The 13,260-nt window shown below is 36.6% G+C and overlaps 5 protein-coding genes across 7 annotated transcripts; 3 read left to right on the top strand and 2 right to left on the bottom strand.

Annotated features, from left to right (window-relative positions):
- Positions 1–29: 29 nt before the first annotated feature.
- Positions 30–4,014, bottom strand: Mrgn1 (Mahogunin ring finger 1). Of its 2 annotated transcripts, none has more exons than XM_008199502.3 (9): positions 3,881–4,014; positions 3,703–3,835; positions 3,395–3,654; positions 3,160–3,347; positions 2,960–3,111; positions 1,415–1,654; positions 1,150–1,362; positions 767–1,094; positions 30–622 (listed from the first exon to the last, which is right to left on the bottom strand). In XM_008199502.3, exons 1-9 carry the CDS (start codon positions 3,961–3,963, stop codon positions 366–368), a joined length of 1,854 nt encoding a protein of 617 aa, XP_008197724.1. In that variant the 5' UTR covers positions 3,964–4,014; the 3' UTR covers positions 30–365. The 2 variants fall into 2 exon arrangements, with proteins under 2 accessions (XP_008197724.1, XP_970810.1); XM_965717.5 differs by having other exon boundaries at positions 3,703–3,821; positions 3,876–4,010.
- Positions 4,015–4,113: 99 nt separating this feature from the next.
- On the top strand, positions 4,114–7,952 carry MED9 (Mediator complex subunit 9). Its single transcript, XM_015983232.2, has 3 exons — positions 4,114–4,255; positions 4,312–4,417; positions 6,884–7,952. Exons 1-3 carry the CDS (start codon positions 4,155–4,157, stop codon positions 7,019–7,021), a joined length of 345 nt encoding a protein of 114 aa, XP_015838718.2. The 5' UTR covers positions 4,114–4,154; the 3' UTR covers positions 7,022–7,952.
- On the top strand, positions 7,026–7,952 carry LOC103314199 (uncharacterized protein). Its single transcript, XM_008199503.2, has one exon. The coding sequence runs from the start codon at positions 7,026–7,028 to the stop codon at positions 7,281–7,283; it is 258 nt and encodes an 85-aa protein (XP_008197725.1). The 3' UTR covers positions 7,284–7,952.
- Positions 7,289–7,952, top strand: LOC135265201 (protein YIPF3-like). Its single transcript, XM_064355023.1, has one exon. The coding sequence runs from the start codon at positions 7,289–7,291 to the stop codon at positions 7,898–7,900; it is 612 nt and encodes a 203-aa protein (XP_064211093.1). The 3' UTR covers positions 7,901–7,952.
- On the bottom strand, positions 7,936–13,250 carry Dgp-1. 2 transcript variants are annotated; one of them, XM_965523.5, is made up of 11 exons: positions 13,172–13,250; positions 12,692–12,954; positions 12,467–12,647; positions 11,905–12,099; positions 11,691–11,854; positions 11,404–11,642; positions 9,670–9,814; positions 9,438–9,620; positions 9,255–9,390; positions 8,897–9,201; positions 7,936–8,217 (listed from the first exon to the last, which is right to left on the bottom strand). In XM_965523.5, the coding sequence occupies exons 2-11, from the start codon at positions 12,866–12,868 to the stop codon at positions 8,005–8,007; spliced, it is 1,938 nt and encodes a 645-aa protein (XP_970616.1). In that variant the 5' UTR covers positions 12,869–12,954; positions 13,172–13,250; the 3' UTR covers positions 7,936–8,004. The 2 variants fall into 2 exon arrangements, with proteins under 2 accessions (XP_970616.1, XP_064211088.1); XM_064355018.1 differs by having other exon boundaries at positions 12,692–12,967; positions 13,172–13,225.
- Between the last annotated feature and the right edge of the window lie 10 nt (positions 13,251–13,260).

Raw genomic sequence — 13,260 nt, 5'->3', positions numbered from 1 at the left:
TATTGTAAGGGGGAAAATAAGTATAAAACTATTTGATAGACATATATTTTAACAAATTATATACAAAACCAATATCACCTTTAAAATATAAATTACTTGATTATCCAAACCTGTAGAGTTAATTAAGACTAAATTGTAGGTACAACTGCACAATATATACATAAATGAAAAATTCGATATTTCCGCATTAAAATCCATTGATTTGGGACGTTTAAATGCCTCAATTTATCACAAATGAGTATTTTGGTTAAAAAAATGAATCTCGTTACCTAATGTCAAGTCACAAACTGGTAAAACCGTGCTCAAATAATACAAATAAAATAATTGTGTGCCCGTAATTACCAATAAAATTAAAATGTACATAATTAAATATGTACAGCTCTTTCATTTAACCCATTATGAGCCACAACAGCCAACAAATGTCTAGTGCTTGACCCGCTAGTATAGCTATCCCCACTACTTCTAGCACTAGCATGCGACATCGGCGTCCCCGGTAATTTTTGCGGAGTACTTTCAACAGAACTAGTAGCACCAGTACTCTCGTATAGTGGCCCAGGAGTCGGGGCTGGCTCTTCAGGAGTGTAATAATCAGACTCGTCTCCTCGCTCTTCACCATTGCTCCCTTAAAAAAATTAATTTATGCCGCAAACTTAAAACAGAGAGATTAAAATTTTATTTAAAACCAACCCTGATTAAGTGTCAAGCTTGCAAATAAACTTGACTCTTCCATTTAAAAACGAAAAATAAAATTTCATAAGTCACTTACGATATGTTTTTGTTTTTTCCGAAGCCGGCCTTGAAGCAATATCTTCATGATCCGTGTCTGTATCATCAATAGGCTCAACCACATCCACCATATTCAACGCCAAACTCCCATTTCTCAGATTTTCGCTGTTTTGCAACAAAGGAGACAGTTTTTCAGCATCACTGTCTTCATCACCATTTTCATCTTTTTCAGACTTCTCATTAACGTGTTTAACTGCATCGTGGATGCGGTGCTTCAGACGCGGACTTGAAATTTTCTGCTCAAGGAGGGGACATTTGGGGGTCTCCTTAGTGTCCTCCTCCACACGAGTCGTCATCAAAACCCCATACTAAAAAAAAACCAAATCACAGCAAACTTACAGAAACCTATAATTTGGAACAAACCTCAGGAGTCGTAGGGTCCGACCCCTTGCTCTTCAGTGGCGTGCGATCAGCACTGCGGTTTAAAATCTGGGCAGCTTGAATGGCATGCTCACTTTCGGGAGTCTCGACCAAGTCGGGCATTGCCGATGGGGGCTGTCGGGGAATACACGGACCGTTCAAGGCCTCAATCAGCGAAACTGCCTCGTAACCTGGCGGGATATTATCGCAACTTCCCTAAAATTGTGCAGTTAGTTTGTCTTGCACGAAATAAAAATAAATTTATTACGTCTGGTGGATTGATTTGAGCCAGATTCGGGTTGGCGCACTTTTGCAATGCCCGAATTTGTAAAAGCGCCCGGAAGGGGGCGCGACAAATCGGGCAATTATTTGCTTGATAACGGAGCGAGTCAGCGCATGAATTACACAAACACAGGTGGCGGCAAGGTAGGATCAGAGTGTCTCGAACGTCGCACATGCAAATAACGCATTCCGAACCGTTATCTTCAGTCTCGTCGTCGCCGGATTGCTAGAAAACGTGGTATTTAATACGCAATGTGCTGGGCAGTTTGTAATCTAATTAACAACACTAGTTTACAATTTTTTTTTCTGCTTACTCACTGTTAACTATTTTCCTATCTAGTTTTTCTAGTATATTCATTGAAAGTTTTGAAAATTTGTTTCTGGTGTTTAGTTTGGCATTCGTTGTTTCTGTAATAAACTAACTGTTAAACATTTAATTTGCTGTAAAATATTATCAAGTGAATGTAGATTAAGCCCAAACAACTTTTTTTTGTTTGCGGTAAAATTATCCAAATAAAACCTGAAAAACTTAAGCGATCAAATGGTTAACGTTGTCATCAAGATTTAAAGTCTTATGAAAAGGGGAATACCAAGGTTTTGCACTGACACTAATCAGTACAAAAAAAAAAGAAAAAATCTGTGTCATAATTAATTTTTCAAAAGCTCTGAATCCATCTTTTTTGTGGTGTCTTTGGCATTCATTATTTGTGTGATTAACAAATTCTTAAATATTTTATTTGCTTTAAACAACGTTTTTTATTTTAAGTTTAATTTTTTCTAACAAAACCTGAGACGCTTAAGCAATGAACATGGTAAATGTTTCCATCAAGATTTAAAGTCTTATGAAAAAAAATATTTTTAGGATAAAAATATGTTATTCGTTTACTACTAGTCTACATTACGATAAACTGACCTTGATAGTACAAAAGAAAAAGCATTCTGTAACATTTTTGAAGTTGCAAAAATCGTCAAATACTGATACTTTATAATGAATATTAAAAAAACTTGCCGTTCTAATTTTTTTTTGACTTCGGTATCAGGACTAATTATTCTACAGATAAACATTGGTTTTATCTATTGGTAAAAAACGTTGTAAACTAGTGTAATTAATGCAGTGAAATCCCCCTTAACGGACAACTCCTATAAGCGGACTTCTGTGACAGACGGACAATTTTGTTGACCCCGTTTTGAGCTAATTTACTTTAAATGGAATTGCTTTTCTTTTAAGCGGACGCTCCAATAAACGGACGCAGACAATGCAAATCAGATCCTTGAACACAAAATCTCGCCTTCAAGCAGACAGCATGTTAATTATGACAATTCGTCAGAAAAAAAAGAATACATGTTTTATTCAATAGTAAACTGATTTAGATTCTGGCCTCAGAAGAGGTTTTAAAGTTATGTGTATTATTTATTGTGGCTTAGTGCCAACAAAATTGTCCGTTTGTGAGAGAGTTCCGCTTATAGGTGTCCGTTAAGAGAGATTTCACTGTGTATTTATGCCCAGTAGGGCATGTAAATAATCAATCACCTTGTCGTTATTTTTGTTCTCAATGCCGTATATTTCCTGCAGGAGGTAGCAAAGACCGTCAACGAATAATTTCTGTTTGAGAGCTTTTAAAACATAAGTACCGTCGGACAATTTTTCGGCTGTGGCGATAGTTGTGTGTGATTGTCTCATTTCTGGAACAATCAATTCAAAAATTAAATTCAAAAACGGGTCAAACCAACCCTCAGCGCCTTCCTCCGCCACACAGTGAATGGCAATTGGAATAATCTCCCGGTCAACATCATACAACAACTCCTCTTCTGTGTACTTCGAGGGATCAAAAACGTGAGTCATTTGGCAAAACTGTTGGTTCGCACCGCGTTTGTAATGAAAAGTCTCGGAGGTCGTGTTAGGGTCACGCGGCAAGTACCTTCAAACCCCATAAAATTGCAAACCCATGACAAAAACCCAACTTACGTGACTCCACTTGGTGTAAACTCCTCGGTACAAAAATAGTAGATTGTTATTGCACACCTGACGTCACAATCGAACGTGAACTCGATATTAAACGTCGAGCTCTTGCCCAGCTCAATATCCCTGATGTCCCGCTCGTTCTTTTCCGCCGGTTTGGAATAATCAGCAGGGGCGCGGACAAACCGCAGCGACTCTTTCCGGATGTTCACCAGACTTTTGAGCGTTTTTGTGGGCTCATTAGGCTGGGGCGGGGGGTAGGGAAACTAGAAACGGCACTGTGGGGGCGAAACAACCGCATAATGGCTACTTACAGGGGTTGGTCTACTGCCCAGGAAATTCAAATCGGAGTTCTCGCCGAAGAGGTAAGACTCGGGCTGGGGGGTGTCGAAGCGCTCGCCCCCCATTATAAAGTGGCTCCCGAAGTAGTTCCCTTCAGAAAAACGCCTTCAAGGTAATTGGTACGGAAAAAAGCAAAGCGACATACCAGACCTGGGCGGGTACTTGTACGCGTGGTTTGACACCACGTCCACTTCCTCGACCCCTGCGTGTTGTCTGCTAGCCAACGAACCCATTCTGCGGGCTTGAAATTGCCAAGTTTTTCCAAAATCAGAAATTATTGTTGTTTTTAGTTTGACATTATTATTGACACTTGTGACATTTGAGGCGTCGTCGCCAACACCAGGGACACAAAATCCCTGAGTGAATGTGTCAGAAAATTCATGTGGGAAAGAAAATTCAATGAAAATTCAGGAAATGCCTTGCTATGATGGAATCTGACGAGCACAACCAGGAGTCAGAGAGGAATGTCACGGTGGAAAATTTGAATATCGAGATCTTGCCCATTATCTACGAAATAATACGCAGGTTTGTTGATAAAATTAGTGACAGGCAAAATCGTAATGTCTTGCATAATCATTCAGTGTTGAGAAAGACCACCACGATAACACCGCCAAGGCACGAGAGTCGCAAGACTGTTCCCAGAAGGTGCTCGAGTTGCAAAAACGTTTGGACCAAGCCAGAGCCGAGGTAACTTTCTTCCACCCTAATCACTTCATACCCATAGTAGGGGATACGAATTAGGATCATACTGTACTATCTTCTGGTTACCGGATGAAAATATCTTTTTATCAGAGATAATATCCAAAGTCCAAAGGATTGTATCGCGAATAGGTTTCCTAAAAAAAATGTTCCAGGCCATGGTAAAGGGGGCTAAAAAGCGTCGAATTTTAGCCTTTTTTCAGTATTTTACAACTGAAGGCTACAGGGGAAAAACAACCTCAGTCCACTTGTTTGAGAAAATGAGGTGGGGTTGTAATATTGTAGTTTTTGAGAAAACAATCAGATAATTGAAGCGGGAAATAGCAAATACGACTTCAGTATTGAGCAAAATATGTTACAAATTACACTATAATGAAAAAAGTTATGGTTCCACGTTAGAAAACTTTAAGGATATAATTATTTTTTAGCTCACTGCAATCAAGAAAATAAAAAAAGTTAAGAGGCTTGTTAAAATTTGAATAACTTTAAACTTAAATGAAATACCGTATTTTTTATTTTTGCATCTAAAAGACCTTTAAATTGTCTATTAAAGAACATTAACAGTTAAGTGCTGATTACTCAAAAGATTATACTTAACTTAAAACATTAAAAAAAGTCATTAAAAATTATTCACAATTGTTTCAATAGTCGAAGAGTAAAATTTTCAGCTAATAATAACTTTATTATTTTTCAGTTATTTTTCACAGTAAAATAACTAAAATTTTCTTATCTATGGCGAATTTTTAAATCCCTGTTTAAACTCCAACAAATGATCCGTGGTGAAGTTGCTAAGGTTATGGTAACAGTAATCCTCATGAATAATCTGCATTGTTGATGAAATTAAATTTTAAAGTCAAATATTTGTTTAATTATAAAGGTTAGGCATTTGAAACTTTGTTTTTAAGTAGACAATTTAATAATCTTTGAAAAATAAAAACAAAAACTTTTATTATGTTATTCAACTTTTAACAAACTTCATAATTTTTCTACGTTCCTAATTGCATGCGTTAACCAATTTAACTTTGAACATTCTTAAAAAAATAAGTTTGTATTGTAGCTAATTTCGGAAATATCCTATACAGGATGATTCAAAAATGTTCGACAAACACTCGTATGGTGATAAAAGACGTTCAGTTAAGCACAAAAATGAAGTCAGATTTTTTTATATATTTTTAAGTTTGTATTCCTTAGCAACGGTATCGATTGTTTCTCTTTTGTTTCCTAATATGTTGAATTTAAGATATTGTCGAATTTACAAGTTTTTTTATTGTTTTGCACATAATTAGACATTATTTGTTAATTTTTTTCAACAGGTATTTGTTTAATGTTGCAAGAGATGTCGTTTCTGCTAATTAAGGTCAAAAAAATATGGTCCGAAGCATCAAAAAATTAACTTAAAAATTTAACTTTGAAGAGCTGTAGCTATCTCGTGAAAAAAGACTCAAACAATTTTTTGTCATAGGAACTTTTAATTCAGTTTGATGTCCTTTATCAGCACCCGAGAGATTGTACGAGTACTTTTGAATTACTCTGTATATTTGAAAGTAGTTTTAGATGAGGCAGGTGATTAGTATCTACAACTTAAGGAAAAATAATAATAATAAAAACCCGTTATATGTACGAATAAACAGGTGGTTTCAAATGAACAGCAAAGTTGCTGTTCTCTGCTCTTCCACTTAAACCTTTCAAACAAGAAGAAATATACAGCAAATGAATAAAGACAAAATAAAAAAAAATTGACATAACAAACCAGTACAAAATAACCAGTAGATTCCCATGACTGTCCTTGTTCGGAAAATTATTTGTCAAATATTGCAGCCTTGAAACTATAAGAAGATTCAATTTCTAGAACTGTCGATGGATGCTATTATAATCTTTAGCTACATTAAAAAAGGGACTTTTAAAAGAGACTTGTGCGACTTACGGTAACATTATGTATGTCACGACGGAAGATTATTTCATCAGTGGGACTTGGAAGTAACTATTTTGTGATATAAATAAAGTCCAAGTTTTGTTAATTTGATTTTTATATAGCATGGTCGCCTCACGTCCACTTTCAATTATTTGATCTTTATTTTTTTAAGTTTTCATTTTTTCTTGTTAATTTTCAATACTTTACACAATCATGCAAAATTCGATTGTCTAATTTCAACACTTTTAAATTTGTGTTTGTTAAATAATATTACATTGTTGAAAATGAACCTAGAATGATTCAAAGTGAAAAAACTTGAAAAACTTTATTTATACTCCTTCCTCAAAAGCCCAAGTATGTTGGAATTTCCTGATGCCATAGGCAAACCGGAGACAAGAATTCTGAACCAATTACTTTTCTAACAATTAAAGATAAATAATGGACTTTACCTACTCGCATTTTTGATAAAATAAGCTTCATCCGTTAAACAGATGAGTGCAGAACGACCGTAATTCGAATCTTAGACTACCAACCCCTTGCAGATCCGGCTATTGCCCGGGATTGAGTACAGCAAAGAGCAGCAACTGGACCACTTGGAGGCCCTCAAGACGCAGCTGAAACTCAAGCAAGAGCTCCTGCGCAAATACCGCTACATGTACTCGTTTGAAGTCCCCAAATAACAGCATGGTGTTTCGCCTCCTGATCCGCTTGCTTGCAAACAACGAACAGTTGGTGCAAAGACTGAGCGAATCGTACCCTATGCGCAAAGCGGCGCAGGTCGTAGTGCGAGCTGTCTACCACGGCAAGAATCTCATCGAGGAGCGGGGTCTTGACAAGCGGCTATCGCCCGAGGAGTTCCGCGCTTTGATGAAGCGAATCGCCCAGAATTTGCAAGGACAGATCAAGCAAGCCAGTGACGAGTTCAAACACAAAATGAAATAGACGCCATGGCGACCGTGATTTTCGTCGGCTCCCCGGAGAAAAGTCCGAAAAGTTGCGCCCAAAAATTCAAGTCGTTGTTCCTCGTGCCGCCACACGATGTGATTTTTCGGGTTTTTGCCGCGTTCGTGCCGCCGGTTTCCAAAAAGTATCAGAAGGTTTACGTTGATTTGCAAGGGCCGGTCTTGGCCCTTGTTCTATTGGCTGCTTTGCTAAATTATGGCTACTCGTTTAAACCACGCAATACGTTTCGCTCGCCGACCGAAACCGTCGTTATTTACAGCTTAACTATGCCGCTGTTGGCGTTTTTCGTGTGCAAAATCGGGCGTTCGTGTATCACTCTATCGGAAATGACCTCTCTAATCGGGTACGGCTTATACGGCCACATTTTCACACTGTTTGTTTCGTTTTTACTGTTTGAGGAAGCCAGCAATTTTTTCTTCTTCGTGTGTTTGATCGTCTTTGGCGGGCTAAGCACGCTGCGAATTGCCTTGGTTGTTTTGGGGACTTTGTTCGTACCAGCGGCACGACTATTGATTTGTTCGCTTATCTCGATTTGTAATATCTTGTTTGTGATTTTTCTACATTTTGCCTACATGCATCGGACTTTTATCTCGTAGGAAATTAACAAAGGATTGTTACATAAAAACTCTAATAAAATAAATTACTTTATTTCTGCCTTTTTCTCACTCGGACTTAGTTAAAAACGAAAGAATTTGCGCGATTATTGCACTTTTGTCGAATTGAGGTTTGAAATCGAATTGATGTTAGTCTCAGTGAGAGGTTTTGCGGTGTTTGAGTTGGCATTATTGTTTTTACCACGACCTCCGCGCCTACCTCGACCTTTCCTCGAGCCGGATTTTTGGCCACTGTGCTCACGCTTATCGGTACTTCCCTCAAACGTTGTCTCCCCAACGGCGGTACCAATCTCTGAAAACTAAAAAACACCAGTTGTTCAAAAGTTAAATTATCTAAATTTGCTAAGAAAAAAAAAATGATACGACTTAGAAAACACTATACTTATGGTAGCGCTCAGCTCTATTTGCGTGTGCGTCATCTGACATTTCTGTCACTACGTTTACATAGCAGGGGCATAGCGCTGACAAACTATCAAATATTTTTTGAGGTTACGAAGTGTTTAAATTAAAAAAATACAAAAAATATATTATTCACAAAACAAGAACTAATAAACGCAGAATCAAAAACCTAACGAAACGCAAATCACAAAACACAATAAAGGAACGGAAAATACTTGCGATTAACACCGATAACACTTTCGACAACCATGCGACGACGTCTATAATTTACTGTCAATGTCAGGCTGACAAATTCGTGACACTTGACGGTGTTGTCGAAGTGCACATGTAAATTAATGTTCAAGGATACCACCCTTAGATACCCCTTAGTTGTTTAAATTTGCATTGTTTTTGACAATTTTTTTACAGCTTTGTGTTGGTAATGAAAAAATGAAATTGATGACGCACACGCAAATCGAGCTGACCGCCACTATAACTAGAGTTCCTATACTTTTTATGTTTGCTATGTGTTAACCGTTTTACAAACAGCATTTATTATTTTACCAAGCGTTTACGATTTATAAGTGTGCTTAGCGTTACCTCTTGTAAACCGGACTGAACGTTTTTGGTCACGTGGTTGGTTTGTGTGTTTCCCCCGCCGTATCTTTGTTGCTTGTTTTGTTTCGTCCTTGTATTGGGATGCGTGGGCGTTGTTTGCGTTATAATTCGCACAATGTTGCCAACTGCTTTAGTGCGACCTTCACGGAACACCATTCTTTGACCCGGAGTCATGTACTCCGGGTGTTTGATAAAACGGAAGTGAATTATTGCTTTATCGCCTGTTCTGAGACAATCTTTAGACATTCGGACGATACTCGCAGTTTGTCGGATGCTTCCGCAATGAACTGTAATGTGATTGGTTAGTAGTGTGATAATAACACGAATTGTGGGGGTTTACCCATGGCTTGATAACGTGAACTGATAGTGGTGGGGTGATGCAAGACGAGAATTTCGCCCTCGAATTCCCAGCAAGCTTGCGGGTTTAGAGAGGGGGAAACCATGACCATGCCTTTACGAATTTGAGATCGTTTAATCTACGAAACAGAAATTAATTTGCGGGGGTTTACACATTTTTTTTTACTTTTTTTAACGCGAAACTCGCCGTCTGGCCCGCACGCACTTCCTTAACGGCCATTCGTTTCCTATGAATACTTTTAACGGCGATTTGTTGGAAGTGGCCCAAGGGATCTGGGCCTAACATCAAGGTGTCATTTAAACGAATCACTCCTTTCAGTGTGGTTCCTGAAACCACAGTTCCGACACCCTAACAAAAATAATTAATGACAAACTTAGAACGAATCACGCGGTTTTACCGGAACTGAGTAAGTGTCGTCAATTTGGAACTCCGCTGGTTCGTTCTCGTGATATTCCATTCTTGTGGTCAATAAATTAAGAAATGTCTTTAATAATTCCAGATTTTCTCCGGAAACGTTGGAGACTTGAAAAATGGGGCACAGGCTAAAAATTTATTTTCCAAAATTGTTGTTTTGAATCTACTAACAATTCATTCACAATGTTTTGGATAGAAAAATTTGCATTTTCTCCAAAAGTCTCATTTGTTGAATTAACAAAAAAAAAGAAGAGATATATGAGTATTATTTTATGTTGCATTTCACACAAACTGTGAAGATCATTATTATAATGTTTGATTGCATTTATCATTAATTACTTGATCTTGAAGTGCAAAAATAAAACCTGTCTTTGAAAAAAATATTAGTGTTTTCAACCCAATACTAAGTTTTTTATCCATAAAAGACCTATAAAGGTTTTCCTTTTAAAGTTTCACTAATTAAGTTTTAACAAAAAATATTTCATTTATGTTGGGATTACTTAAATTTAATGAGAAAAATTTTGAGCACAAAAAAATGTCATCACTAAGTAATTTTTAAGAAAAGAAAATAAATTGTTCAATTGAGTAAATGCACAAAACCATTTTCTCTAATAAAAAAAACCTTTCAAAAGATCATTCTGAATGGTACTTTTCAAAATTGGTAGGCTTTCAATTTTTTTCTTATTTTTTCAGTCAGAAAATTAAATTATTAATTTGTTACAATTTTGCACTAGTCTATTTAAAATGAAATACCAATATCTAAAAAATTGTTATGTAACATTAAGCCATAACAAGAAGCCATAATAGCAAAAAGTTGATTTATAATTAAATAAAATCACAAGAAGCTCAAAAAGGCTGAAATAAAAATGTTTCTTTTATTACTTTGAGCTGAATCTGTTTTTAAACTTTTGTCTTTTAGAATTAAATCTAAGGTTGCTTTCCAAAAGCTCATATGTATAAGTTAAAAATGGGAATAATTTTTTTAATGTTTTGTATATATATTTTCAAAATTTCAATTAACTAAGAGTGAGGAACAGAATCACAAGCAATTTTTTTATGATTTACAAAAGCAACATGGATACTTCTTATAAGTTTTCTTCCGTGTTCTATTAGTACAGTGTCTAGTTGTATTTTACAACCAAAATTTTTGTTCTTCGTTATTACATTATTTCCAAAAAAAGGGGCTATGAATTAATTCAGATAATTTTTATAAGATAAGACTATCTTATAAACTGTTGAATGACAAGTACTATATTTAGGTGCATTATTAATATCTAAATCTTTTCGTTTTAACAATTAATAATTTAATTATTATTTATAATTTTAAGAGACGGAGTCTCATTTTTCACTGAAGTGTTTCGTGTATAAAATAATAATGAAATCTTTTTTTCTTAGAGCGATTTTACAAAATTGTGTTAAATCATTTTCACCGTAAAAATATTTTTTTATATTCTTAATTTAAATTACGACAAAAAAATCCATTATTTATTTTATAAACTGTGAATCTTGTACATTTTGAAGGATAGTTTATTTGGTTTTTTAGAAGTTCTTAAACTTTTGGAGTACAGAAATAATTTTTGAATAAGTGTTTTTTTTTCTAAAAATATCGAGTTATTTGAACTAAATGTTTTCTTTTAATTCTTTAATTAACTACTATAATTTTTTAAATTTGTTAAACCTGATGCGAAAACATGGTGAACAAAAATAAAAAATATACCGTTCTGATACGAAGTTGGTAGCACTTAAGATGACATCATCGGTCGTTTTAACCATCACAGGGACCTTTCGACAACCTGGCGATTTTAAAATCTTGATCAACATTTTCAAATTGTCTTGTAGCACATTAGCCGGACACATATCAATTTTCGTAACCACCACAAACACAGGAACTGACAGTGCCAGAGCCAATCCTAGATGCTCCTTAGTCATGCCAATAATACCAGCATTCGCACCCACCTAACAATTTTTTCTTCACAAAAAGTATAAAAAAATATAACCATTTACCATCAACATCCCAAAATCGGGCGCATGCCCAGTCATACCAAACACCGTAGTCTTCAAATAACGCTCATGTCCCGCCAAATCGATAAATGTTATCACCTTTGAGCTCTTCTCGCAGATTTTCACCCAATCGAGCGCTCCATGCTCTGGCTTATTCACCACATTGCCTGAATTATTTATTTAAGTTACAAAAATCGAGTTTTGGGGTGAAAATTACCCTCTTCGTCGAAACCCAGAATATCGTTGCCAACAGAACTCGTCCGTCCCGACTCCATCTCGTGCTTATGCCTGAAGAGCTTCTGTCTCGCGTGCCCTCGCCCATTGTCCAGCTCCCCATGGGTGAGGACACCCAACAGCGTCGATTTACCGGCATCTACATTACCGACCACGGCCACACGAATCTCCAAAAAGTCTGCACAATTTGTTCAATAATCATTTATAAATAAACACGGAATCAAGAGAGTTGTGAAAATTTTATGAACGCATGTTTTGTATAAATCAGTATGTTGAATAAAAAAATAAGTTACTTATAATAATAATAATAATAATGATAATAATAATAATAATAATAATAATAATAATAATAATAATAATAGGCTTGTTTTATCAAAAATCAAAACTTATAGGGTCGGTTTATAGAAGCGTCATTAAGTTAATCTGCAATGAAATATAGATCACGTGACCTAATTGAACAAATTTGATTGGTTGATTCGCGTTCCACAGCCCGCTTGACCAGGTTTTTTACTCTTATTTCTGCTTTTTTGTCCGAACTTTTATACCTGACTGCCCTAAGACCCGCCGGATCAAATACTGGGCTATGATCCCTCTGACGTCCTTCCGCTCCCTCAACTTAACACAACTGCATTCTAAAGTAGTGGCCAAGGACTGCAGGGTCGCGACAGCCGCCTCCAGCTCGTCCTCAAGCAGGCCGTTTTCGCTCCCGTCCTCCGAGCCCCCAATCTGCAATAAGCTCTCAGTAATAAGACCCAAAAAGGGGGCACAACCTCCAGAATGACTTCGCCCCGGCCTTCGCCCAGCTGCTGCTTCAGCCGCTGGAGTAGCAACTCGAACTGCTCCTCGGTTGGGGCCACCAGAATGTTGCGGCCTAGGACTTTGTCAAAGTCGGTGGTTTTCGCCGATTTGTCCACAAACGAACTCAATGTTTCTTTACTGTCACTCATGTTTCTCTTATCGCGCGAGCATTAGCGTCCAAAATTTGCAACCAGAGTAATTCGTGTTTACTCTTCTGATTTGCATTCCTGACGCTCTGAAACAACCAACTGAAGTGCTATGTGGAGTGTTGCGCGATATAAACAAATAATGGGATTATTTAAAGTCGCTGCATATGGTGCAATTTTATATAACACCGGAAAGCTCCGGTTTTGTGAACGTTGCGTGATAAATCTTGAAGCGTAGTTGAAATTTTGCCCATTATTTGTTAGGAAAAAACGGTTAAGGTTAAATATGAAAATATAAATATTTACATTTAAAAAACTGCTAAATTTGTGACCACGAAATGTCAGTCACATATGTTACGTCAAAATTTTTTGAACAGCTGGCAATGCCAACCTAA

This window comes from Tribolium castaneum, chromosome 2 (genome assembly GCF_031307605.1).
Source record: "Tribolium castaneum strain GA2 chromosome 2, icTriCast1.1, whole genome shotgun sequence".
In the NCBI taxonomy this organism is placed as follows: domain Eukaryota; kingdom Metazoa; phylum Arthropoda; class Insecta; order Coleoptera; family Tenebrionidae; genus Tribolium; species Tribolium castaneum.
Note: the sequence above shows the minus strand (reverse complement) of the source record. Positions and strands in the feature narration are given on the sequence as shown.